The 26,258-nt window shown below is 53.4% G+C and overlaps 1 protein-coding gene across 2 annotated transcripts in view; it reads right to left on the bottom strand.

The window, feature by feature from the left end:
* Positions 1–26,258, bottom strand: part of Adck1 (aarF domain containing kinase 1) — a 140,083-nt gene that overhangs the window by 42,627 nt on the left and 71,198 nt on the right. For both annotated transcript variants that reach the window (XM_047541723.1, XM_047541724.1), the window contains exon 5: positions 2,256–2,414. In XM_047541723.1, coding sequence (XP_047397679.1) covers positions 2,256–2,414 — 159 coding nt within the window. The remainder of the gene's footprint in view (positions 1–2,255; positions 2,415–26,258) is intronic.

The following is a 26,258-nucleotide window of genomic DNA, read 5'->3' as shown; positions in this document are numbered from 1 at the left end:
CCAAGGATGTCATTTCTCATCTTGTCTCAGCCTTTTCCATAATGGGAAAGCCAGCACATATTAAGACAGATAATGGCCCTGCATATACCAGTACCAAGTTCAAACAGTTTTGTGCCACTCTTCAAATCTCTCATACTACTGGAATTCCATATAACCCTCAAGGTCAAGGCATTGTGGAACGTGCACACCTCACCTTAAAAACCTGGCTTACCCGCCTTAAGGCCTCTTCCCTTGCATTTACCACTCCCAGGGATCGCCTTAATCATGCATTATTTGCTCTTAACTTTCTTACCCTAGACAATGAAGGACATTCGACCGCAGACAGACATTGGCATCCCTCTTCTAGTTCTGCTCGCCCATCTGTTATGTGGCGCGATCCTTTAACAAATAAATGGAAAGGCCCAGATCCCGTCCTCATTTGGGGACGAGGCTCAGCTTGTATTTTAGATCAAGAACAAGCAGCCCCAAGATGGTTACCAGAACGCCTGGTCAAACAGGTCAATGATTTACCACAACCCAGGGACGGAAACCTTCCCCCTGAGGATGAATCTTCCTCTCTTATAGATGCAGCTAACAATCTATGCGAAAAATCCCCTGAATGACAGACCCTGTTCTTGCACAACCTCTACAGCAGTGGCCTCAGGTACTGCTGGTTTGGGGGTCTCTCTTACTCAATATACAAAATTATCCAAACAATTGATTTCTGATGTACAGATACTCTCAAGCACCATACAAGATCTTCAAGATCAGGTGGATTCCTTAGCAGAAGTGGTCCTACAAAATAGGAGAGGTTTAGACCTTCTAACTGCCGAACAGGGAGGCATTTGTCTGTCTTTGCAGGAAAAATGCTGTTTCTATGCCAACAAGTCAGGAATTGTTAAGGACAAGATCAAACAGCTGCAGGAAGACTCAGAAAAACGCCGACAAGCACTGGCTGATAATCCACTATGGACTGGATTCAGTGGACTCCTTCCCTATCTTCTTCCCTTCTTAGGTCCCCTCCTTTGCTTGCTGCTTATTGTATCTATAGGTCCTTTGATATTCAACAAGATCATGGCTTTTCTTAAAGCTCAAATTGAGGCTATACAGGCGAAACCTATTCAGGTTCATTACCATCGACTGGAGATGATGGATCGTGATGATGATCTTAAAAGACCATCACCCCTGTGAGCTGAACTGGACAGCCAATGACGGGTAAGATTCGTGAGAGCTCATACCAACCTAAGACAGGAAATGAGGGCTAGAGCCTCATTATCCAATGACGGGTAAGGATGTTGCTCTGCCATGGACAACCTAAGACAGGCGCAGTTCCCGAGGGATTGTCACTCCAGCTCTGTACCTGTTCGGGCAAGCCGCGCCCCCGCCTCAGCGCCTAGCCTCTATCACCCCCTTAAAATATGGCTATCGAAAAATGGTCAATAATTTTATATAAGAAAGGGGGAAATGTCAGGGACCAAGAAGTTCTTATTCTGAGAACATTCTGATCTTTACAATAAGCAGCAGCGCCCCTCCCTTCCCGCCGGCGCAAACTTCACCTTCCCGGCGGCGCGAACCTCACCTCCCGGCCGGCGCGAATTTGCACCCTATCAGGAACCCAGCAGAAGAACACAGCCAACCAGCCTGCACCTTGTCACACCCCTCCTTCCCTCAGTATAAATACCCCTGTGTGAACAATAAAAATTTGCAGCTTGATCAGAATTCCTGTCTTGCTGCCTCTCCCTGCGTCTCTTGTCCCTTCATTCCTTCTCTCTCAGGTTTGCGGTCCCGTGTTGATGTCCCGCGGGTCGGGACACCAGAGCCATTTGCAGGCAGGTTGCTTTGTTCATTCAAAACGAATGTGAGATAAGCAATCTGCATAAATATCTCTACATGGCCTGCGGGCCCTTTCTATAGCCCTAGGACCACACGCTCCCTTTTGTTATGATTCTTAGACTCTGGTGTGACTTTTTCCACCCCCAAGGAAACCACCTGAGGTTCATCTCATTCCCATAGCACCCCCACAAGGTCCCCGTGGTCACAGAGGCTGCCTGGTGTGTTCTGAGACCAACCCAGAGGATTCCCAGAGGCTGATGAAGAACTGACCATCTGGCCGTGGGGCAGGCTCACAAGCTGTCATGACACCGCTGTGGCCTCAGCTCTCCTCTCCTGCTCTGCTGGCCAAAGGGTCACACCACCCGCCCCCTGAGCCAGCGCCACTGAGGCTCCCTGGACCCCAGGGAAATACGGACCGAGGACAAAGGAAGCGGGGCACACACCTCCATCAGAAGAATGTCCTTCGAGCTCTGAGCCTGTACCTTCGGGTGCTGGACCTTCACGGCCACTGTCCGCCCATCACGCAGCACTGCCTTGTGGACCTGGGCCAAGGATGCGGCCCCCAGGGGGGTGTCATCGAAGCTCAGGAACAAATCGTGGATCTGTCAGGAGTGGAGAAAAGTCAGGGTAGTTGAGATGATGGCACAAATCAGTAAGAGAGCAACAGAGCTGCCCGGTGTCCCGTGACAACTCTGTTTTATCAGTTCTGTGCCAAGCCAGGGTCTCGGCCGGGCCCCCTGCTACAGTGGAGCATTGCACTAGGCACGTGGCAGGAGTGGACAGAGGACAACCTGGAGGGCCCACCCTCACGCAGATGTGCCGGGCTCCAGGTGCCTCCCTCAAAGACCCATTAGGGCTGTCTGGAAAGTTCCAAACAAATCCACCATGGTGCCCCCGGGGCTCTCACACACCCCCAACTAAAAATTCACAAACTGGGGCCCATGGCAGCCCCAGACAGGATCAGATGAAAGATGTTCCAACTCCACCACCAGGAGAGCTCGAGAGCCCTGGGTGGAAGCTCCAGAGCCCTGGGTGGGAGGCTTCAAACCCTCAGCCGCCGCTCCTTCCTGCCTGAGCAGCTGCCTCAGCATGGGTTCCTGAGGCCACCCCAGGCCAAGCCACCCTGGCAGAGATCCCGGGGCTGCCAGCCAGAGCTCACGCGCAACCCCACTCAGAGGAAGCCTTGGGCAGAGGCCTGTCCTCCCTGTGCCTGTTTCTCTCCATGACGCAGAAAACACATTCCTTACTCCTTCCATCTCTCCTCTCTTCCTTCCTTCTCTTAAAAATGCCACACCGGTTTCCCTGGAGGGGAGTTTCTTTCTGACTGCAGTGGTCACAACCATGCGGTCCAGACGTGGGAAGGAGGCCCCCAAACAGCTTTCTCAACACTGGCTAAGGACAAAATCCGAACCCTCTCCATTTCTTTAAGCCCCTGCAAAGCCCCCCGATTCCCGAGCGTCCAGGTATCTGCACGTACAAGTGCACAAGCGGGAAATACTCAACGCCTCCTCTCCTGTGCCCACGGCCCAGGCTCCTGCGTGCTGAGGTCTCTGTCCCCTACCCCCTCCTCCTTTGTCCCGCTCTTGCAGCAGTCACTCTGTCCTGTCCTCAGTGCTGCCCTCTCCTCTCCTTGGTCTTCAGAAGTCGCGTGGCCCACAGCCACCACCGGGTTCCCCATTTGCTAGGCTGTTGCCCTCTGCCAATCACTCCTGCCCCGTCACCATCCCTTCAGCTCTCGCCGGACTTCATTGCGTTTATGGCCGCTCCACAGAGGCCAAAGGCCCAGGGGACACGGGAGGCATCTTGGTCACAAGAGAAGGGCATGGATTGGCTTCCCTGTCCCCCTCCTTCATCAATGGATCTTTGTTTCTCCCCCTCCCAGGGCCTCATTCTCCCTGCAACCCCAACAACACACTCGTCTTTCTCCTCCTTCAAGAGTTCTAGGCTCCTAAGGGTAAGACTCTTCCATGTCACCCATCTCCATCGCCCTGGGTATGTCAGCACAAGAACCCTTGATCCTGCCCCCGGCTTAGGATGGGAGAACACCAGGACCATCCTTCCCACAAACCAAGAGGACCTCAACTCCAAGTGAGATGGGGGTTCTGTCTGTTCTGTTCACTGCCAAATTCCTGGCACCTAGAACAGGGCTGGAACTCGTCAGTGTCAGATGACTAAGTTCACTATTCTCTCCACTGGAGAACTGATCTTCCTGTTAGACTTCCCTGCTCCCCAGCTCCTACTAATCCAAACACCACAAATGGGTAATTTTCCAAAACAGTGAAAGCACAATATCATGTGTGGTGTTTACCTAGGTAGATGCCACCTGTTACTCCCTGGGAGGGTAAAACCAAAACCCTAGCCTGGTAATCAGAACCCTGAGTGCCCCTGGCCACCCTAACTGGTTCAGAGATAGACATGTGACCCAACTGGTCCAATCAGACTCAATTTTTCTGCATTTGTTTTAACTATGGGTGAAGAAATTCATTTTATTGAACTTGAACAGAAAATTATAAACCTGGCATGATAAGGGTCACACAGCAGCAACAACAAAGGAAGTTAAGGGCTGGGGTTGTAGCTCAGTGGTAGAGCACTTGCCTAGCACATGTGAGGCACTGGGTTCAATTCTCAGCAACACATATAAATAAAGAAAGAAAATAAAGGTCCATCAACAACTAAATATATATTTATATATATATTTTTATATATTATATTATATATATATATATATTTATATATATTTTTATATACATATATATTAAAATAAAGGAAGAAAGGAAGTTAAGCCAAGAAATAAAGGAAAAAATCTTGGCTACAGTGTTTGAGCCCCTAGAGCTCACCATGCCTGAGTACCTATCTGATAATTTCATTTTAAAAATTTTGCTTAAGTCAGTTTGAGTTTTGGGTCACACACACACACACACACACACACACACACACACTGAAAGGGCTCTGGCCGATGCATTGTGTTCTCAGGCCCCAGCTGGGACAAATACAGAAAAGGGCATGGGGGCCCAGCTTCCCCAAGAGATTCAAGAAGTACGAGTTGCATCCCTTCCCCACCTCTTTTGGGACAGGGATCCAGGAATGGAAGGGTAGGTAGGGTTTCAGGGATGCTGTCAGCCCTCACACCACGAGAGCAACGCCAGTACCTCTGGGACCCTCTGGAGGAACACCAGGGAGAGTATTTCTGGGGCAGAATATGAACTCTGACCCCCGCCCTCCCCCACCACCCCATCCCCTGCCAAGGCCGCCAGAATGGCCCCACCTTCCCACGCTTTGGCATGGTCCAGAAACACCTGTTCGTCGTCTGAGAAGGACAACCAGTCTTCAATCTCGTGTCATTGCAGGGACATTGCAGAGTCACCGCAACCAAAGAGTGACATGGCATTGCTGGGGCTGTGTGACTGTAACAGCTGCCAAGAGCAGCCCACAGGGAAGGGAAAGAAGGAAAGGGCCGAGGCAAGCTGATCCTAGACTCCCGGAGGAGACGAATCTGGTCGGCCACATCCCCCAGGGACAGAAAGGGGCCCTCCACAATGTCCTGATCAAGAGGACCCCAAATACCACCCCAGCCCCGCTGCCAACTCAGCACCAAAAAGCTATCAGGATTTGCCCAAATTCCCCATTTTACCAGCGGACACGAACAGAGGCGTGGGAAATAGGATGCACCCCATGCCGGGCACCTCGGGCAGAAGGCCACCCCCCATCTTCCTGGTGACCCTCCCAGCCATCCTTTTCCTTTCGGGCTGGATGCAAGTCCCAGGCCTACACCCTCCTGTGCTTACGCAAGCACACACACAATAATTGATTGCTAGTGGATGTTCTTAGCTGGCTTATAAAAAAGGTAATTAAAGATCGGTGCTGCAGCCTGTAATTAAATATGAATAAAGTATCTCTAAATGGAACCTTGATTCAAAGTGTTCAGTGGAAGTACTTTATGCTGATAGATAGTAAGGAAAAATAGACCCTGTCCCAAAAGCAGAATTACACCCACCCCCCCGTGCAGCTGAAACAAATGCCACCCCCCTCCAATCAGGATGTGCCTCGTCCCCAGCCCTTTCAGCAGAAAACCATTAGCAGAAATGAACTGCGGCAAGTGCAGCAATTAGATTCAAGCAGGGCCCTCAGCTGCCTCCAGTCACTCACAGAAACTCGTCTCCCTTTCTGAGGTTTTCTGGCCCCCACCCCATCCCCATTCCTTTTGCTCTCTCTGGGTCTGGAGGCAAAATCAATTAAGTAAAACAACTGCATTTTAAAATGACTAGTTATGTGCTTTTTAATTACTGTCGGCCCAGGATTCAAACATATTGATGCTCCTGTCTGGAAAAGAAAAAAAAATTATCAGGATAAAAGTTTTTCTGGATTTATAGGGTTGGGGTTTGGGGTTTGGGGTGTGTGTGTGGGGGGGGGTGTTTGTGTGTGTAAGGGGGATGTTTTCTTGTGAGAAGAAAAACATCAGGGGGACAAGAAGAAATGTGTCCTCCCCTGGCATCTCGGCAGAACATGGTCCATTAAGTCTTCAGTGCTCCGGCCTCCGCTGGGGTCCCTGAGTCTGAAGAACAAGAGACATCATACCCAAGTCACAGGGCACAGCGAGAGTCTCTGCAAAGTCAGTCATGTCAATTTCACAAGGCCAAGTTACTGGGCAATGTTTCCAAAATGCCACCCTGAGAAGCATGGTCAGGGTACTCCTGAAACCCCAAAGAAGGTGACACGGAGACGGGATTCCCTGGAGAAGTCACACTACGACTGCTGAGGTCTTGGGCTTGCAGTCTCAGCAGGCCCCCCCGAGTCTGCAGCCTGGCCAACCTGGGACCCCCTCCTGGCCACCAGCTCACCAGTCATGGAGGCAGCGAGCCCTGAACTTTCCACAAAGGCCCAATGTCAAATATCCCACCCTGCTGTCCCCCTTCCCATTCACATCAGACCTATTTTGGCTTCAGAAATCGCATCGCCCTATTGATAATGCATCTCACAAACCCTGAACTGCCTGATTCGAGCTGAAGACAGCAGCCTGCCTCAGAGCGGCAAGTGCCGGCCTAGTCCCAAGGCCAGACGGTACCCACTCAGGAGCTGGGGAGACCGACCAGGACACCTGAGGTAGACCAGCTCGGCGCAGGTTGCCATGGCATCAGCAGCAAACAGCACCCGCTCCCGCAGCCTGGAGCTGGCCCTCCCCAGGCCTGGCTGGGTGCCACTCCTTCCATGGAGCCCGATGGGGAAAGACAAATCTCCATCTGCACTAATGGAGTGGCCCAGCAAACCTCGCCCACCACTCTCCCCCGTCCCCGTCCCCACCCCCCATCTGAGCTTGCACCCTGCAAAACACCTATGCCTGACTTGGACAGAAACCCCCCACCACCTCTCATCCCCTCCCCTGGGCACTGATCCCCAGGGACCTGCTCCAGGAATCCTCCGTTTTACCGTCATGCTCCCAGCTGATGGCCCTGTTTGCTGCAATTCCTGTCCCCACTCCCACCCTTAAACACGGCTGGTTTGTAGCCCACCTCTTCTGGGTCATGCCTAAGATGACAACGGGCAGTGATGGCGAACAGGGGGCACAGGCACTCTCACGCCCCCTGGTGGTTGGAAAATATGATGGCAAGTTTGTTTTTTTTTTTTAATTTGTTCTAATTAGTCTTACATGACAGTCTAGAGTGCACTTTGACACACCATACAGAAATGCAGTATAACTTCCCATTCTTCTGGTTGGACACGATGTAGAGTTACACAGATTGTGTGATCATATATGCACTTAGGGTAATAATGTCCGACTCATTCTATTCTTCTTCCACCCCCATACCCCCTCTCCCCCTTCACTCCCCTCTGTCTAATCCAAAGTACCTCTATTCGCCCCTAGCCCCTCCTTTTTGTGAATTAGCATCGCATATCAGAGAGAACATTCAGTCTTTAGTTTTTTGAGATTGGCTTATTTCACATAGCATGATTTACCAACAAAGGCCATAATTTCATTCTTCTTTATGGCTGAGTAATATTCCATTAGGTATATGTGCCACAAATTCCTTATCCATTCATCTGTTGAAGGGAACCTAGGTTGGTTCCGCAATTTAGCTATTATAAATTGAGAGCTGCTATGAACATTGATGTAGCTACATCACTGCAGTATGCTGATTTTAAGACCTTTGGGCATAAACTGAGGAGCGGGATAGCTGGGTCAAGGGGTGGTTCCATTCCAAGTTTTCTGAGGAATCTCCACACTGCTTTCCAGAGTGGTTGCACCAATTTGCATTCCCACCAGCAATGTATGAGTGAACCTTTTTTCCCCACATCCTCACCAACATTTATCGTTGCTTGTGTTCTTGAAAATTAGAATGGCAATTTTTTTAAAGACTCCTCCCTTTGAGAAGTGGAGTGACCTGGAATTAAAGACCACCCCTAACAACCAGCACATGGAGGACGGAGCAGCATATGACTTCCAAGGCCAGTTGTAAAAGGCCTGCCACGTCCTCCTCCCCCACCCACTTGGTTTTTTGCTGGGTGGGGGGACAATTTGCCATGTCACAGGAACACTCAAGTGTCCTGGGGAGAGGTCCTGTGGTAAGACACCAAGACTTCCCAGCCACGGTGAGCCACCAACCCTCCATCCCCAGACAGGCCCCCATAGGACCAGGCCTGGCCAACATCCTGACCGCAGCCTCCTGCGACGCCGGGTATATGCTCAGTGTTAGGTTAGGAACACACAGGGAGCGGGAAAAGCAGTCCTCCGGGTGGGGAAGGGGGCGTCTTGGAGGGCGTGTCCAGAGGAGATGGCATGCAGTGGCAGGCTGAGGGGGAGCCGTGCCCTCTGCGGGTGCGCACCATCCACCCGGCTGGGGGCCCAGGTAGAGAGGAGGATTCTCCCCTGCCCGCTTGCCCTCCCTCTGCCTCTGCCTCTGTCCTGGAATCAGGGTGCTCCCTCCTGCCCTGGACATCAGACCTCCAGGCTCTCAGCCCTGGGACTCCAGGACAACCCCAGCAGGTCCCAGGGTCCTCAAGTCTTCCCACAGAAGGAAAAGCACACCTTCAGCTTCCCGGCCCTGAGGCTCTCAGACGTGGGCTGAGACCTGCTGCCAGAACCGGGGGTCTCCGGGCACAGGCAGCCTGTGGTGGGGCTCCCAGCCTCCGCCACCCTGTGAGCCAACTCCTCTCAAGACTCCTCTCATGTATCTTCATCTACCTGTTGGTTCTGTCTCTCTGAAGAACCCTGACTAATACACTGAGCCAGAACCATCCAATAAGCCACCCCAAATGCCCGACCCACACAACGGTAAGATAACAAATGTTTGTTGTTTCAAGCCACTACATTTTGGGGGGTAATGTGTTACCCAGCAATAGCAAAGTCACACCCCACAAGCACACCCACACCAGACATGGCGGATCCATCATGGCTTCCGCTCTGGCTGAACACAGGACTCTCGTGGTCTCTCTCAACAGGGTCCCAGGCAGCCACAACCTTTTGACCAGAGTTAACACATGAAATGAGGCCAATTTGCCATTCCTTAGCCTAAGCCAATCAGTCAGCAAACCTCTGCCTGCCACAGGCCTGCTATGTGGCAGAAACCATGTTTAGGACGTGGGCCAACAACACTGCGCCTGTAGCCATGAGACCTCAGAAGGGAAGAGCCTCTCCGAAGAACACAGCAGTGCTTTAGCGGGGCCTGCTGGCCCTGCCACTACTGCTTCACCCAGCCCTGAAAAGAACATGCACAAGGTCCAAAGAGGGGACCTCTTAAGTGTCGCACAGACACTGGCCATCAGAGGACGAGGCAGGAAGTCTCTCTCCCCCTCCACTTACAGCTGGAGCCTCAAGGTGGGAATGCCCCGCTCGGCTTCCCACTCAGAGCAACGCGTTATAATAAAAATAACGACGCGCAGACCCCGGCTTCTGTGGAGCCTGTGTTCTCTCTGGGGTGCTGAGGATCAAACTGACGGTTCTGCAGAACCATTAGCTGCTGCTACTGCTGAGCCGGGAAGAAGGTGGAAGGCCAGTGGCAGAACCTGAGGCCACCTCAGAAATTAAGAGAATGTTCCCAAGTTCCTGGAAAGAGGCCGGCACAACGTTCAACCCATACCAATGGCACGGTCACTGTCCGCCTGGGTCTGCCAAGGGTATCACAGGTCAGACCGACCTTCTGTCCACCCATGAGATGGTGACAAGCAGCCGACAGGTCGAGGAGCCAGGAGCCAGCACACTCCAGGGGACCACGAGCTGCTCCCGGGACACGCACAGCAGCCCTCCAGCTGCCAGGCCCGAGAGGCAGCAAAGCATGCCGACCCGAGGCAAGCGCTAGTCAGACAGCCCAGGCTCGATCCTAGCTCCAGGGGCGGCGCTTGTTTAGGCAAGTCGCCTAAGCCCTCTGTACCTCAGTTTCCTCATCTATAAAATGGTTAGTTTAATATTAACTTCAAAGGGTCGCCATGTGCACCACACACACAGAGGTCTAGAACAGCACTCACTGTAGACCCCAGTACCTGCAGTAGGAGAAGAGGGTGCCCCATCCGGTGCCTCCAGCAAAGAGGGCAGAGCGGGCAGCGCCAGCCTTGGTCCTGCTCCACGGGAAGCACTGCCCTCCTCTGCCCTGAGACGTGGCCTCCTAACTGGCCGGCCAGCTGCACTCCTAGCCCCGCCCCCACCAGCTGATGGTGTCACTTCGGTCTGCTTAAACTGTTTCGCCAGGGCCAAAGTCCCCGACGTGACCCGTGGGGTCTAGCCTGCCTACCTCTCCTGCCCACATCCTTCCTCTGTCCCAAGTAGATGGCCTCTGTCAGCCACCTGGGGCCCTCTCCCTACCTACCCACTGCAGGCCTTTGCAGGCTCTGTCCCCTCTCCCTGAAGGCTCCCCTCCTGCAACCCATCCCAGCTCTACTGCTGCCTCCTCTGAGAAGCCTCCCCAGAGTACCTTCTGGAAGCTCATGTCTCCTCCTTAAGAACAGTGACCACAGCTGCACCCTCGACCCCAGTCACATCTGCTCAGGCCCCCCACCCCGCTTGACTACAGACTTCTGGTTTTGCTCAGCAGTGTATCTGACACACCTGGCAGATACTTGGTGCTCAGTGCTTCCTAACAGGGGAATGGAGCTAAGGTTAGATTCTCCCTGTCCTCATCATGGAGAGAGGACTTTGGGCCTTCCCGCTGACCCAGGGTGCTGAAACACCTCCCAGAAGCAGCTATGGTTCCTTCAAGGCCACCAACGGGGCCTCCTTGGTCTGGGGCACCATGACAGCTGTGGGTGGAGGGATTCGAGGGAAACGCTGTGATAATAATGATTAATAAAAAGCAGATAAACACCCAGTGTGGCTGGCCAGCATGGGAAGCCATCCATTAGAGCTGTCATTCATTAGTGGTGGGGGAGGGGGCAGTCCAACCAGATCTCAGCTTAAGCAAACCTTCTGTAAATTGTAGGCTGCAGGCACTGACATTTGATAAATTATCCTTCATAATCCACCGTTGCCTGTCATAAATCTAATCTTTCAACGTTCCCCATCTTAATAACTCCTGCGGCCTCACAGGGTGACATGTTTATGTCCCTGCCTGTGACAGAGATCTCTGGAGTAAAAGAGACCAGAGATCCTGGATAGAGGAGTATAAAGCCAGAGACCCCTCAGTCAGGGCCCAGCCTGGGTAGGTGTCCCCCGATGATCAGAGAACGAGGCAATGAGTCCTCCTTGGAGCCACAGAGCGCTCAGGAAGGTTAATAGCTCACACTCTATCACAGGACCAAGAGGCAGCACAGGAAACTAGACCAGGAACCAGGAAGCTGAGCTCCCCACCTCCAGGGCAAGCCCCGCTGCGTAAGGACGCGCCAGCCCTCCCTGAATCAGAGACGGGTGGTACTGGGAATGTCAGGACGTCTCTGCTCCTCAGGACTGTGTCAACCCCAGGCCATGCCTTAATTCTGCACGGTGTTGGTGCCTCTCCGCACTCTGAGGTACTTCCCAACTCTCCTGAGGTCAGCTGGAGCGGACGTCACTGCGCCCATTTCCTAGAGAACACACTGGCTAAGTCACATCCGTTGACTTGCCCAACAAACATTTGCTGAGTGACTCAAATGTGCAGGTCCTGTGCTCGGCGTGGGGGACTCGATGCGGAGTGAGTCCAAACTGGGCACAGCCACCACTCTCTGGAGTCACTCCTGGGATGTGAAATGAAGCGGGGCAGTCAGGAATCAATCAAACGATCAAAGCAAAAGGCCCAGCAGCCGTTCTTCTAAGTGCTGGGGAGGAAGTGGTGCCCTGCAGCCGGTGCTCGGCTCTCTGAGGAGTCGGGGCGCGAGCTGAAGAAGGGAAGCAAGAGGCTTCCATGCGGAGGGAGCGGAATTAGGGAACCACAGATGGGGGGACGAGGCACAGTGAAGGCGAGAGCCAGGAGCCCGAGGGCGGCAGCTCCCAGTCCAGAAGGCAGGCAGACCTGGCTCCCCAGCCTTCCCTGGGAAGGGTCCTCAGCTACGGCTCCTGCCCACTGAATTCTAAAACCCAGCAGGTCACCCTCAACAAAACCCCAAAGGCCTTCCAACTACCTTCAGATTTCCCTCCACCCAAAACCGGAAGGAGAGAGAAAATGAAGCACAGCATCCTTCGCGTATGGCCGCCCCAAACACAGCATCCTTTGTGTGTGGCCACCCCACTTGCTGTCAGGACCGGCTTCCTTGGCTTTCGGAAGTAGCAAGTGCCACAAAGCAAATGAGCCTAAGATCGGCTCCAGCCTCAAAGCCCAAGGCAAGGGAGTGGCTGTACAAAGCCCTAGCATGTTGTGCCCACTGAGGAGTCTCCCGGATTCACTTTGCCTGTGACAGCAGCAGTGCCCAGGAACTTCAAAGGACAGCAAACCCAGATGCCATGGATTGACTGGGAAGACAAAGTTCACACACTATTGGTGTTCCCAGAAAAACAGCGGTGGTTAAGAACAGCAGCTCAGATGAGCAACCTGTCTGCCCAGAGTGAGCAGGTTTACCAGGACACGGCGACCCCACTCACTGACACGCAGTCCACGCTCCTCTTGCACCGAAGTGGAACTGAGCGGTGGCCACCACCCATATATGACCTGCAAAACCTACAATATTCACTAACTGGCCCTGTTAGTAAATGGCCCGCCAAAGAAGTCTGTGTCCGGATCCCCAACGGCTATGAACGTTACCTTACACGGCAAAGAAGAAATTTTGTGGGTGTGATAAAGTTAAGGACCTCAAGATTGGGGAGCAGCCTGGATCACCCAGCTGGGCCCCATGTAACCATGGGTCCTTCTAAAAGGGAGGCAGGGGGCTAGAATTAGAGACCATGACAGAAGCAGAGGTGAGAGGCTGGGATGGAGATCGGGAGGAGCTACAGTGCTGGACCGGATTGGAGGAAGGGCCCAGCAGCCAAGGAGCGTGGCGGCCTCTAGAAGTTGGAAACGGCAGGGAAGGTTCTACCCTGGGGTCCCCAAAGGGATGCCACCAGGTCAACACCTTATCTTGGGGACTTCTGACCTGCAGGACGCTAACATAATAAACACGTGTTGATTGAAGCTGCTAAACTGGTGGTCATTAATCACTGCGGCAATAGGAATCTTCAACAGGCTCTTCACAGGCAGTGTGCTGACCCCTGATACTGAGCTCACACCCTAAGGATAAGTCAATTCTTGGTCTCTGGTCATATTTCCCAGGGCAAGGGTAGAACTGGAAAGTCTGGGCACAAGATGCAGGGAGCACGGACCAAACATGAACCCCCAAAGGGGGGACCTGGAGTGGGGTACATCACAGCTTCCTTGTCTGTCATGGCAGGTGACAACACCAAGGACCAGTCCACTTCCCCTCCCGTGGCAAGAGGTCCTTTGCTCCCTCTGCTCCCTGGCTCCCTCAAGGAGACTGCTCCTTCCCGGCCCCCAGGCCAAATGCTAGAACCTCATGGCTGAAGTCACTGTCCTCCCTTTCCAAGGAGCCCACTTCCTCTGAAGCTTTGCAAGAAATCACCAGTCCTCCCTTCGCAGGCCACCAAGGGGAGAGTGTGGGACAAAGAGACTTGTTTCTCGATAACTTTGCAGCCGGCTAGCAGGAGCTGCCTGGCTTTCACACACCTGGCCTCGGGCAACACACCGTGCTGCTGCCTCTCGGAGCTTAAATATCTGGAATCTGGGGACATCAGGCTCTTGGGCCTCTCACTGTTGAACCTCAAAGTGCTCAGCCCCGCACGTACCCGCTGGCCTTCTCTGACCACCCTTCCCACTTCCACTCTGGGCAGGGACAACTATGCAAACCCCAGCACTGCAGAAGAGCCCTGCCCCATTTGCCAGCAGGATGACCTGCCAGCATCCCCCACTGTCCCCTTCAGTTCGGGGTAGTGCTGAGGTCCCCACTGCGCATGCCACAAACCTGGGTGTGGATCATGGCACCTCCCTCTCCCTCAGCATCCCCACCTAAGGCCTCCTGAGTCCTGCTGATTCAGTCTCCAAAATCCACCCACCCACTCCTGTCCATTGTCCCAACCCTGGTCCAACTATCGTCATCTCTGGCCTGGATGACGATGAGAGCCACCTTGCTGGTCTTCCATGAGCTCTATTCACGTCCCCCACCTCCCCGGCCAGCCGCTACAGATAGCACGGCACGCCCCTCTGCAGAGCCCGTCCATGGCTGCCAACCCCGGCTCTCCTTAAGGTGCTCCGCTCACCTCCCAGCCCCTGCCCTGCACCCCCACCCCTTTCCTGTCCCTGGTCAGACCTTTCCCACCCCAAGACCATGTACTCTCCATTCTCTCTGTCCCATGCTCCTGTCCCTCAACCAAGCTCCAGACTCAGTCATCCCTTCCTCAGAAAGGCCGCCCTGACCCCTCATCCCACCGGCACTCTGAATTTCTCTCGTGGCGTTTATGCAAGAGTTTAACTTATTTTTTCTGGTTACTCACTGAACAGCTAACTGTTCCTGCCCCACACCCAGATCAGGAGCTCCCTCCAGCTGCCTGCCCACCCACACAACCCAGGGCCACACAACCAAGCTCCAGAGGCATCTGAAGAGCCAGTAAGTGGATAAACAAACGAGGGCGTTCAGCAGGGAGAACAGCCAGAGTCCCACACCCTGTGCCCTGCCTGTGGGACACCCAAGCCACACAGGCCCGGCAGCTGTCCCACCCAAGGCCTGGGGGACGCGGTCCTCTCTCGTCTCACCCAAGGTTCAGACACCTTCCTAGGAGGACCCTCCACCCGCCAGGTGACCTCCTCGGTCTGCCTCGCTCATCCATGCAGGCTGCTCTGCCCACCCAGAGGCCTCCCAGGCCTCCCGCCCCTCTCCTCTTCACCACAGCCATGTCCTGCTCATGTCCCACCTCGTCCGTTAGGCCCTAACTCACCCTCCGCAATCCCACTGGGGACCCAGGAACACTGGACGCTGCAGCCCAACCCTGGGACAGTGTCCCCGGGGCTGCACCGTCTTCCTGTCCTGACCTCTCACTGGGCCCGCCAGCCACATGTCACGTGCCCAGACTTCAGCCCTCAGAGACAGCAGGGCTGTGGCAGGGAGGCAGTAAGATCGCCAGCTGGGCGGCCCACGCCGTCCCTTCCCCTGACTCCCTGGCCCTTCGTCTGCTGGGGGAAGATTGGTGCAGCCTGGTACAGGGGACAGGGCTGGTCCCAACTCACCACCAAGCAGCTGGGTGACCTTAAGGAAGTCACTTTCCCTTTTCTGGGTCTTAACGTCTCACTTGTAAAAGGAGCGACAGGGGACTCGCTCACCTGACTCTACGATCCTACGACACTCACCTTCCGTCCTGTGCTCCCCGTGCCCAGGGCCCCTGCCAGCCAAGCTCTGCACACATGCTCACATGCAAAAACACCCAAGCTCAGACACGCACCTGCCAGGGGTGAGCACGTGGTCAGTGCTGGCATTTGTTCACGTCAGACAGCCAGGCCAGAGACCCCATCTCCACCCATCCCTTCTCCTGGGGACTTCGCCAACACACGCCACCTGGCTCAGCGGGGACAGGGAGAGGCCCTCGGAAACCAGTGCGGTCACCCCACCAAGCCCAGCCCCAGGCAGCCTGCAGGACACTCCCCCTCCCCCGGGGAGGGACAGGAGGCTGTGGGTACCATTCAAGGAGAGACAAGGGCCCTGCAACCCCTCTGGTGGTCCCCGGGGCACAGGGGCAGCCGCTCCTTCAACTGTGGCATCAGTCTTCTAGCTGTGGCCTCCGGACTCACTGCCCAGCCTGGCTCTGAGCTCCAGGCAGATGGTGAGGGGAGAAAAACCAGCCCCACCCAGCTCTGGGAGACAGCTAACGAGGCTCCATCGGCTTCCGTGTAGCACAGCTGCATCAGGCCCTCTGAGGGTTTGCATCTGGAACATTCCCCAAAGGCCCATGTGTTGAAGGCTTGGTGCCCAATGCAGCCATCATCAGAGGTGGGCTCTGGGAAGTGACCAGATCTCGAGGGTTCGGACCTTGTCAGTGGATTGATCCATGATGGGTTCATAGCTGATGGCTTTATCGGGAGGCAGTGGAAACCTTCAGAGGCAGGACCTCATTGGAGGAAGAACAGCACTAGGGGCAGACCCTAGATCTTGTCACCAGCCTGTCTCATTCTCCCTGCTTCCTGGCCACCAGGAGGTGAGCAGCTCTGCTCTACCACACCTCCCTGCAGGATGTTCAGCCTCACCACAGAGCCCACAGCCTCTGAAGCCATGAACCAAAATAAACCTTTCCTCCTTTAAGTTGTCTTCTTCAGGTATTTTATCATAGTGACAGAAAGCTGACCAATACAGGGCCCCTCCATCCATCCATCCTGCCCTGTGGTCTAACTTGGCCTAAAGTGTCTGTATCAGCCACAGGATTGTGTAAACACACACACACACACACACCTTAGCTGACTTGACTCTACTCAGGAGACCTGGGCCTGTGGTGACTTCCTAGAGCTCACAGCATCAAGGCCCAAACCCTATGGCCCACTTTAATGGCCACCAAAAGCAGCCCTCTTCAGGACTAGCAGCTGTGCAGCAGGAGGGTAGAGATTAGAGTTCACGTCCTCATTCTGCTTCTTCGTAGCCACGTGACTGTGGCCATTACTTAAGCTCTCAGTTCTCTGCTGCCTCATGTAGAAAACACGGATGGAAGGCAGGGTGAGGGGTGGGGGATGGACTATGCCACCCAATACATCTGACTTGAGCTGTCAATCAGAGTCCCAATATGTAATGTAACCAAATGAGGCTGGGGGGCAGGGCCAGTCAGCAGCAGTTGGTTCTAGAGGGAAAAAACTGTATGAAGGTGACCTGCAGAGACAAGTCAAGAGGAAAGAAGAGTCCAGGAAGAATGCCCCGAAGCCCGACTCTACCCCAGCTCAGATTCATGTCTACCCCAAACCTCAGCATATAAAATAAGGCCTATGCATGAGATGGGATTAGCTAAGATCAGATGGGGTCATATTGGAACCAGGCGAGCCCTAACTCCAGTGACAAGTGTCCTTATAAGAAGGTCATGTGGCTCAGTGGTAGGGCACTGGCCTAGCACGTGTGAGGCACTGGATTCGATTCTCAGCACCACATAAAAATAAGTAGATAAAATAAAGGTACTGTGTCCATCTACAACTAAGAAAAAATTTAAAAAAAAAAAGAAAGGTCATGTGGCAAAAGAGGTTGAGATTCAAGCGATGCAGCTACGAGCCAAGGAGCTCCAAAGATGGCCAGTGGTCACCAAAAGTTAGGAAGAGGCAAGAACAGCTCCTCCCGGAGCCTTGAGAGGGAGCATGGCTCTGTCAACACCTGCATCTCGGACTTCCAGACTCCAGAACAGGGAGAGAGTAAGTCCGTGTTTCAAGTCAGCCACCTACAAGCCACCCACCCTGGGACAACAACACAGATGTCCACTCTCAGAGCAGCCACTGTGGCCAGAGGGGCCATGAAAGGGGGTACTGGGTTCGCCTACCGTGGAACAGGTGCCTGCCCCCAAACAACACCCTAGAATCCTATTACCTTGAGGGACGCACTTAGGAAAACATGGCTTCCCCAAAGTCCACAGGAAACCACCAGTTCCCCGGGGAGAGGGGATGATTGCTCGAGGCCCTCACAGCCAGCCTGACTTCCAGGGCTGCCCTCTGGGTCCAAGCACTACTATTACCATGACTCAAATCGGAGTAATGAGTGTAGCCATCGCCCGAAACATTTTATCACTCCTCTGGGTGTGGGAACATTCAAAATCCTATCCCAGCTCTTTTGAAATATATAATAAATTATTGTTAAATATATAATAAATTACTGTTAACTATTGTCACCCACCATGCCCAACACCACTAGGACTTATTTCTTCTGGCTGTAATTTTGTACCCATTAGCCGACCTACCAACCTCTCGCCTCTCACGTCCTCCCGGCACCTTTGCCAGACCCCGCGGCGGCCCTTCTACTGCTTCTAGCTTCCACATGCGTGAGAACACACGGCACTCATCTTTCTGTGCCTGGTTTATTTCCCTTAATACAATGATCTCCAGTTCCATCCATGTTGCTGCAAATGGCAGCATTTCATTCTTTTTTATTGCCAGATAGTATTCCTTTGTGTACATGTACCACAGTTTCTTGATCCATTCATCCACTGACGGGCACTTAGACGGCCTCCATATCTTGGCCACTGTGAATGGTGCTACATAAACCACGAGAATGCTGATCTCTCTTCCTTGGGATAAATACCCAGTAGTGGGACTGTTGAGTCATATGGCGGTCCTAATTCCAGTTTTTTGAGGAACATCCATACATTAGTATGGAAAACAGTACTTCTCAGTACTTGTTATAGAGAGTTCCACATCCTTATCAGGACTTGTTATTTTTTGTCTTTTGGATACCAGCCATTCTAACTGGGGTCAGATGATAGCTCACTGTGATTTTGATTTGCATTTTCCTGATGATCAGTGATACTAAATTTTTTCATATGCCTATTGGCCATTTGTCTATGTTCTTTTGAGAAATGTCTATTCAGATAATTTGCCTATTTCTTAATCAAATTATTTGCGTTTTTGTTGTTTGTTGTTTTTGTTTTACTACTGAATTCCTTATATATCTGGATACCAATCCCTTGTTGGATGGACAGGTTTGCAAATATTTTCTCCCAATCTGTAGGTTGTTTCTTCAATCTGATTGTTTTCTTTGCTGTACAGAAGATTTTTGGTTTGATACAATCCTATTTGTCTATTTTTTATCTGTTGTCTTGCTTTTGAGTTATTTTTTTAAAATCTTTGTGTAGACCAAGGTCTGAAAGCATTTCTAGATGGCTTATATCTTTCCATCCTCAACAGAAACCTAATGAAGTAAAGGTTCTTTGACCATTCCTGTCTACAGTAAGGAAACCAAGGCTCAGAAAGAGCACCCCATTCACCCAGGGTGACAAAGCCATGGTGGCATTTGGAATTTAAGCAAGACACTGACTCCGAGCCTGTTTTTTTAACCCGTTTGCAATACTGCCTAAGAAATGGTCCCTTTGCCCCTTCTAGATCTGCAACCTGGTCTTGCTCTGAGCATGTGTTTTAGAGAACCCCAGGCAGGCCCTCACACAGCCCTCCACAGAACAACAGAAGCAGAACAGAGGCAGAGCAGACACCCTGAGGACTCCAGGACCCTTCATGACCCTGGGCCTCAGCCAGGAAGTCCTGTGTCAGAGGAGTGTCTTGGTTCACGCGGCAATCCGCTATAGACTTCCTTTGATGTACAGGCCCAGGGTAGTGCCCTGAGGAGACTCCAGGATAAGTGGGAGGAGAACTGAGGTGACCAGATGGCCAGGCTGAGCTAGATGACCCCCCCTCTAGATTCCAGGAGATTCATGAGAGGTCAGCAAAGGCTTCCAGAGGACAGAGGCATTCAATTCAATTCAACGACATTACTAACACCTACGCCATAACAAGCCCACATCAGGACCCATGGGATTCAGGATGCAGAAATGACCAACCCTGAGCATCAAATAACTGCACAAGAGTTATGACAGGAGCAGGAAGCATCCTGGGGCGGCACAAAAGAGCCATTCATCCTGAGCCAGTGCGTGAGAAGACCCAGCAGGAAAATGTCACTCTCGACTGTACCTCAGTTTCCCACCTAAAAGATAAGGTTCGTAATAAGTGCTTGGATCCACATGAAATCTTTGAAACAGTGGTCGACTCCTGGCAGGTGTTCATTTGTGTGCATGTGTGTGTGCACACATGCATGCAGGTGTGTGTGTTTGTGTGTGCACGTGTGCATGATTAGACCTGGAGGTTAAAGGATGAGAAAGAGTCCCAGTAAGTAAAATGGGGAAGCGAGGACAGTGGGACGCAAGGAAGACCTGGGGAGGACATGGGATTGAAGGAGGGACCCGAGGGCGGCCAGGCCGGAGCTGGCTGAAGAGCAGGAAAGGCCAAGAGGCGTGGGGAAGCGGGAGCAGCCCCTGCTCGGCTCCCTGTGGGGAGTTAGTCCACAGACAGGAGCAGCCGGGCCGAGCCGAGGAAGATTCCTCTGGAAGCTGCAGGACAGTGGACGGAAGGTGGTCTCCCCAGAGGAGACCTCGAAGGTGGGACGGGAGCACAGCCTGAGGAAGGGCAGCGGCCCAGGGTGGAGGCCAGGCCGGGCATTGGGAGAAGGACCAGCCAGGGCCGCACGGCCGCCGCCTTGCCTCTCCCCAGTGACTAATGGCAGGCCATCCGTCCTGGTTGACATCAAGGCTTCCCGCCATCCATCTCCCACTCGTTAAATTACCATTTTATGGCCAAAATCTCTCCATATAATTGATAAAAATCTCCTTTTGATGTTCGGCATTACTGGGGGGGGAAATGTTTTTTATTCTTCATTATGTTTTTAATATAAATGTATTTTTTATTGAGATCTGCTGGGAAGGCAGGATGAGGACAAGCAGGAGGGGGTGACCTCCCCCTCTGCCCCCACCGCCCTCCCCATACTCAGCTTCACGGCCACCAGATCCTTATGTTCCAATCCCAGCACTCCCACTCGGTGGCCTTTTTAGGCATGGTCTGGGGAGACAGAAAAGCTAGACACCGGGACAAAAGGACTGTGCTCAGGGCCAGGAGAAGCCAATCTAAGGACACTGACACCCTCAAGGTGAGCCTCATGGTGGCTCAGGCCAGTGAAGGGCCAGCAGATCCAGAGCACCAGAGGGCAGGGACCCCCAGGGCTCGCAGGACCTGCACAGAGGACGCACTTGATAAATGAACCTTACGTAAGTGAAAGGGCAGGGAGGTTCTGCCAGCCTCCAGCCCACAGGGGCAGGGGACCCCCAGAGCCCAACCACGGGCCTAGCCTCCTTCTACCCAGGACACGTTCACCCCCCCCACAGACGTGGCTCGACCAGGACACTGTGAGGGAAGCAGTCTGGCTGCCACCTTGCTCGTGAGGCGGGCTGGGGAAGGATCCTGAACACAGCACAGCCACCAACTCCACAGCCCTGGGTACCCGTGGCTCCCGTGGCTCCTCCCGTCAGCAGCCAGACCTCTGCCTCCACCATGTCAACCCTCGAATCAGCCCAGCACAAACATCAGAGCCCCTGACCCACAGGAGATGCTGCCCAGGGGCCTGGGAGACTGCAGTGACCAACACTGACAGCTGCCAGCAGGCCCCCAAGGTGGGGCGAGAACACAGAAGCCCAGGCTGCTCCCTAGGCAGCTGTGGGGGTTCCCATAGCAAGGAAGGGGCTGGGCAGCGGGTAGAACGCCAGGGACTGGTTAGGAAAAGGATGAGAAAGAAGAGTTCTAGCAAAATACCAGATGGGACAGAGAAGCATTCCAAATATCAGAAAACCTGGTTCGAGACCCAATTCTATACTTACAAGCCCCTCAAGGCCCAAGCTGCTTGCTCACATGAAGTCCCCAGCATAACACAGAAATGCTAACATTTGCTGGCCATTTATCTGCACCAGTGTTACGGTTTGGATACGCAGTATCCCCAAAGCTCATGCGTGAGACAATGCGGGAAGGTTCAGAGGTACAATGATGAGACTGTGATAAATGTAACCTCATCAGTGGATTAATCCATTTGACAGATTAATAACTTGAAAGAATGATGGTGCTGGGTGGTGACAACAGGCAGGCAGCGTATGACTGGAGGAAACAGGTCACTGGGACATACCTTTGGGGTTACATCTTGTGCCTGGTGATCTGCTCTCTCTGCTTGCTGGTTGCCATGAATTAAAAAGCGCTCCTTGGCCACGGCCTTCCACCATGATGTTCTGCCTCACTGGACCCAGAGCAACGGAGCTGACCAACCATGGACTGAACCTCTGAAACCATGAGCCTGAAACTTTTTCTCCTCCAGTTTGTTCTTGTTGGTATTTTGGTCGCAGTATGAAAAGCTAAAATAACCAGGTATGTTCTAAGTGCTCCACCTGCATCAATTCTTTTCTTCCCCAGAGTAAGCCCACCTGGCAGATACTATCATTACCCCATTTTACACACGAGGAAACTGAGGCACAGAGAGGATAACTAACATGCCCAAGATCACAAAGCTAATAAAACAATAGGAGGGTTGGCTCCAGTTCCTCTGAAGAGACTGGAAAAGGTGGAGGTCCTACATTCATGGGAATGCACCCACTGATCTAAGGACCCCCAAATAGGTTCCTCCATCTAGAGGGTCCACCACCTCCCAATAGAGCTACCCTAGAGACCAAGCCTTTAACACACAGGCCTTTGGGGGACACTGTCCAAACCATAGCACTAGTCAACAGCCTCAAGGCTTAGGCCTTTGCCTGTGCCATTCAGAGTGGAGAGATGTCACCTGGGCTGCTCAAACCATGCCCAAGAGTAAAAAGAACTAGAGTCTTAGCCGCCTGGTGAGGACTCCCCTCTGCAGGAAAGGGCCACTCTCCACACCCCTTGGTGACTCTCAGGCTCAGGCGCCATCTTCTGGCCAAGGCAAGCACTGCACTTGGACCCGCAATCTCAAGGGCAGTCAGAACCAGACTGTCCCCAACCTAGTCCAGAAACCAGGTCGCTTTTGAGGCAGCGGAAATGAGTCAACCTCCTGGGGAAGCAGAATATCTTGGGTCTCACCCTGTTGCTTGTTCCTGCCCCTCACGTAGCCAAGTGGTCCCAGTACCTCTCTGCTAAGCCGATCCCTCCGCAAGGATGGTGCCCTTTGCCTGCCCTCTGCTCTCAACTAGTGGTGCCAGCTGATGTCCAGAGGTGTGGACTGATCTGGAACCAAGGATAATTGTGGGGTCCAGGGTCCATCTCATCCCTCGCCCTCACAGTGGGGACACACCCAGGGCCAGTCCCATCTAATGGGAACAGGAACTGGTCTGAGGACACTAGTGACCCTCTTCGGATGAGAAGAGTCTCCAGAGGCACCAGGACAGTCAAGTCAGAGGTACTGTCCTTGCGCTTCCCTCTAGCACCCACCCCTGCCTGCAGTCTGAGATTCAGGAGCACGAAGGAAGGCAGCCTTTGAACTTGGGAACCCCGGAGCCTAACCAAGGACTGGGACCCAGGAAGATGGCAATGCATGTCCGTGGGAGGGCCTGTGGCCAGCATGGACCTGGGGGTGAGAGCTGCTCTCTGGGAGGAGTCGTGGGAGGAGCTGCAGGAGGGGGGAAGTGAGATGTGAGTGACTTCCCTCCGCCCTCACGCCCCGGCACTCGCCCACCCGGCTTCCCACACAGCCCTTTTCCCCTCCCTCCACCCACGGACTAGAAAATGTGTCACCAGGGAACAAATGCCATCTTCCCAGGAGGGAGTGGGGGAGACTTTGATGTGCGCCTGTGGGGGCTGTGGCAAGAAACCAGAGGTTTCTGAGCTTCCCGAAAGCAAGGGACGCCCCCTCAGAACCGGGACCTCGACAGCCGCCCTTTCTCAGAAGGTTCCAGATAAACTGGGGCAAGAGCCACATGGCTACCTCACTCAGGACTCCTTGGCTAGAGGAGGCTGGAGACGAGGTCCTGAAGATACAGGAGATGACCTCCAACCCCGAACGTCCTCCCGCCAGCTGAGCGGGCCCAACCATAACCACGGACACGCCAAACTTTTCACTTCACTCTGCCCTGGCTGGGAAGGAGCCGCTCCCTGTGCTGGCCCCATGGGCTCCCAGAGGCTACCAAGGGTTAATCTCCTGCTGCCTTCCCCTCTTTCACATCCACCCCCACCACTGCCACATGCCAGCGATAGTACACTTCACGCTGTTATTACAGTGACTTGTTTAGTTTTAATTTGGGGGTGAATCTCATGCTGTTGGAAGCTGGAGGCCAACAGTCTTTGTGAAAAGCAAAGGGGCTCTTGGACTGGCACCAGGCTCTGCCTGGGGGCCTGTGCAGGGGTCTCTCCAGCCTAACCCTGCTCCTCTAGCTTGCAGCCTGAGCCCCCTGCCTCCAGTCCTAAGTCAAATTTGCCTTTCATTCAATCTCTCTCCCTTTGGAGGAAAAGCTCCTCAATGCAAGGGAGTCCCAGAGGTTTCCATGATGGCCCTAGGCATGATCTGAGCGCCTACAGAGTCAGTAATGAGGGCTCCCTCCAGGTCATCGCCGAGGAACGCAGCATCTCGGGCTGGAAACTGGGTGGCTGGTGCCTGCTCCACAATCAGGGACTGATAGGGCCCATTCCCTGTAGATCAGCAAAAATGGAACAACTGGTCTTTATCAAACTTGGGCCCCTATCCTCTGCTCTGCCCTGAGTAGCCTGAGGAAGCTCTCATTCATCCACTGACTCATTAAACAAACACTGATGCCTACTCTAAACCTCACTGTTGTGTGGCTACAGATCCAAGGTAAGAGAACCATCAAGGTCTTTATCCCCAAAGGTGTTCTGACATCCAGTGGAACCACCTAGGTTCGAGTAACCAAGCCGCCGCTGGCATGAGTTGGGCGGTGGGGGACAAAGTTCTGGAGAGTCTAACGTGACCAGTCGAGGGAGAAGACTTCACAGAAGAGTGGAGTTGGACCAGGAAACCAGCACCTAGCACCCAGCCCCGCATTTGCCGGATGGATAGACAGAGGGCTATGCCCTGGAATCACTCGACGAATACAGAGGATGGAGTAAAGACGTTGCAGGCAGAGGGCAGACCACAAACAGGCCCCGAGGGCTAAGGGTGCACAGAGAGGAGCCGCAGTGACCAGCGCCAGGGAAATAGCCACAATTACAGCAGGACCCGATACTAGCTGAGCACCTGCTCCACACGGGGGGCTGTACAGAGTCCCTCCCATACCTTAACCCCCTAGTCCTCACTGCCACCCTAGGAGGTGGGCACTGTGGTGATTCCCACTTTACAGATAAGAAGAGTTAGGTGCCAACACATATAATCTGGGCTGGGTCCAAAGTCTTGGCTTCAGAGCACAAATGCCAGCCTCCAGCACCCTCTGCCCCCCGAGTTATAGTCATGGGACAGCAAGGAGGCGGAGACTGGATGGGTTGCACCTTGAAAGCCCTGCAGAGCATTTTATTTCAAGGGTCCCTGGAAGTATCACGGGTCACAGACTGATCTCAGGAAAGGCATCCACTGCAAAAGGCTCGACTTTAAGATGATTTTGTTTGGAGAACTCTAGAAGACCTGAATTCCCTAAGAGAATTTCAAATAGTAGGGAAGGGCAAAAGGCGTGTCAGTAGAGATCTCCGAGGGGCCCTCAGATCACAGCACATAATTGCTAAAGCTGGGCCTGACCCACTGCTCAGCCACCTGCAGATGGCTGCTCGTTCCCTCCCCGTCCCCAGAGGCAGCGACCAGAACACGTTCAGGGAGGGTCCATGCAACAGTGTCCAGTTTGGCACCAAAAAACACCCTGGAGGTTACTGGCATGAGAGGGAAAGGCTGCTCAGAGCGACCAGGGCTGCTGTACAGAGGGACCTTCTCTCCTTTCTCTGTCACTCCAGGGCCGAAAATGAAGATGAGGAGTTGAAATTGGAGGAGGAAGGCCTTAGCATATATAGGGAAGCACTTCTTACAGTCAGAGAACACTGATAATAGAACAGGACACTATGGTGACACGTAAGAGAGGAGCTTCCTGCCATGGGGGGTAATCAAGCAAAGGCTGGATGAGTGCCTACCAGAGACATTCCAGAAAAGCCGAAGCACTGGACTGGTGGAGAGCTCATGGACGGCACACATAAAGCAGCATGCGAGGACCACTAGCAGTGCCCTTGGACCCTTGACCTTACTGCCCGAAGCCTCCAGTCTTCGTTGGCAAAATGGAATTAGTAACAGTATCCACTGCGTGTTTGCTGTGAGGATTAGTAAGATGAGGCATGGACACAGCACCGTTGTGGGAATGCCATAAACCCGCAGAAGTTGATAGAAATTACTAGGCTGAACCATGGCTCATAACAGGTCGCAGCCAAAACAATATGGGCATTTCATACTCCAACCGACATTTTCTACTGAGGGCCACTGGGTTCCTTCCAACCTCTCTCATCTGAGCACTGAACGGTTTCATGACATTCGATTCTGCATCAGTGGTGGATCCCCAGTGCCCTGGACCCAGGCAGCAAGACTCTGCCAAGACCTCTCCCGAAGCACATGGTCCCGGAGCCCTCCCGCCTGGCGGGGTG

This window comes from Sciurus carolinensis, chromosome 2 (genome assembly GCF_902686445.1).
Source record: "Sciurus carolinensis chromosome 2, mSciCar1.2, whole genome shotgun sequence".
Classification (NCBI taxonomy): domain Eukaryota; kingdom Metazoa; phylum Chordata; class Mammalia; order Rodentia; family Sciuridae; genus Sciurus; species Sciurus carolinensis.
This window is presented reverse-complemented; position numbering and strand designations above follow the sequence as displayed.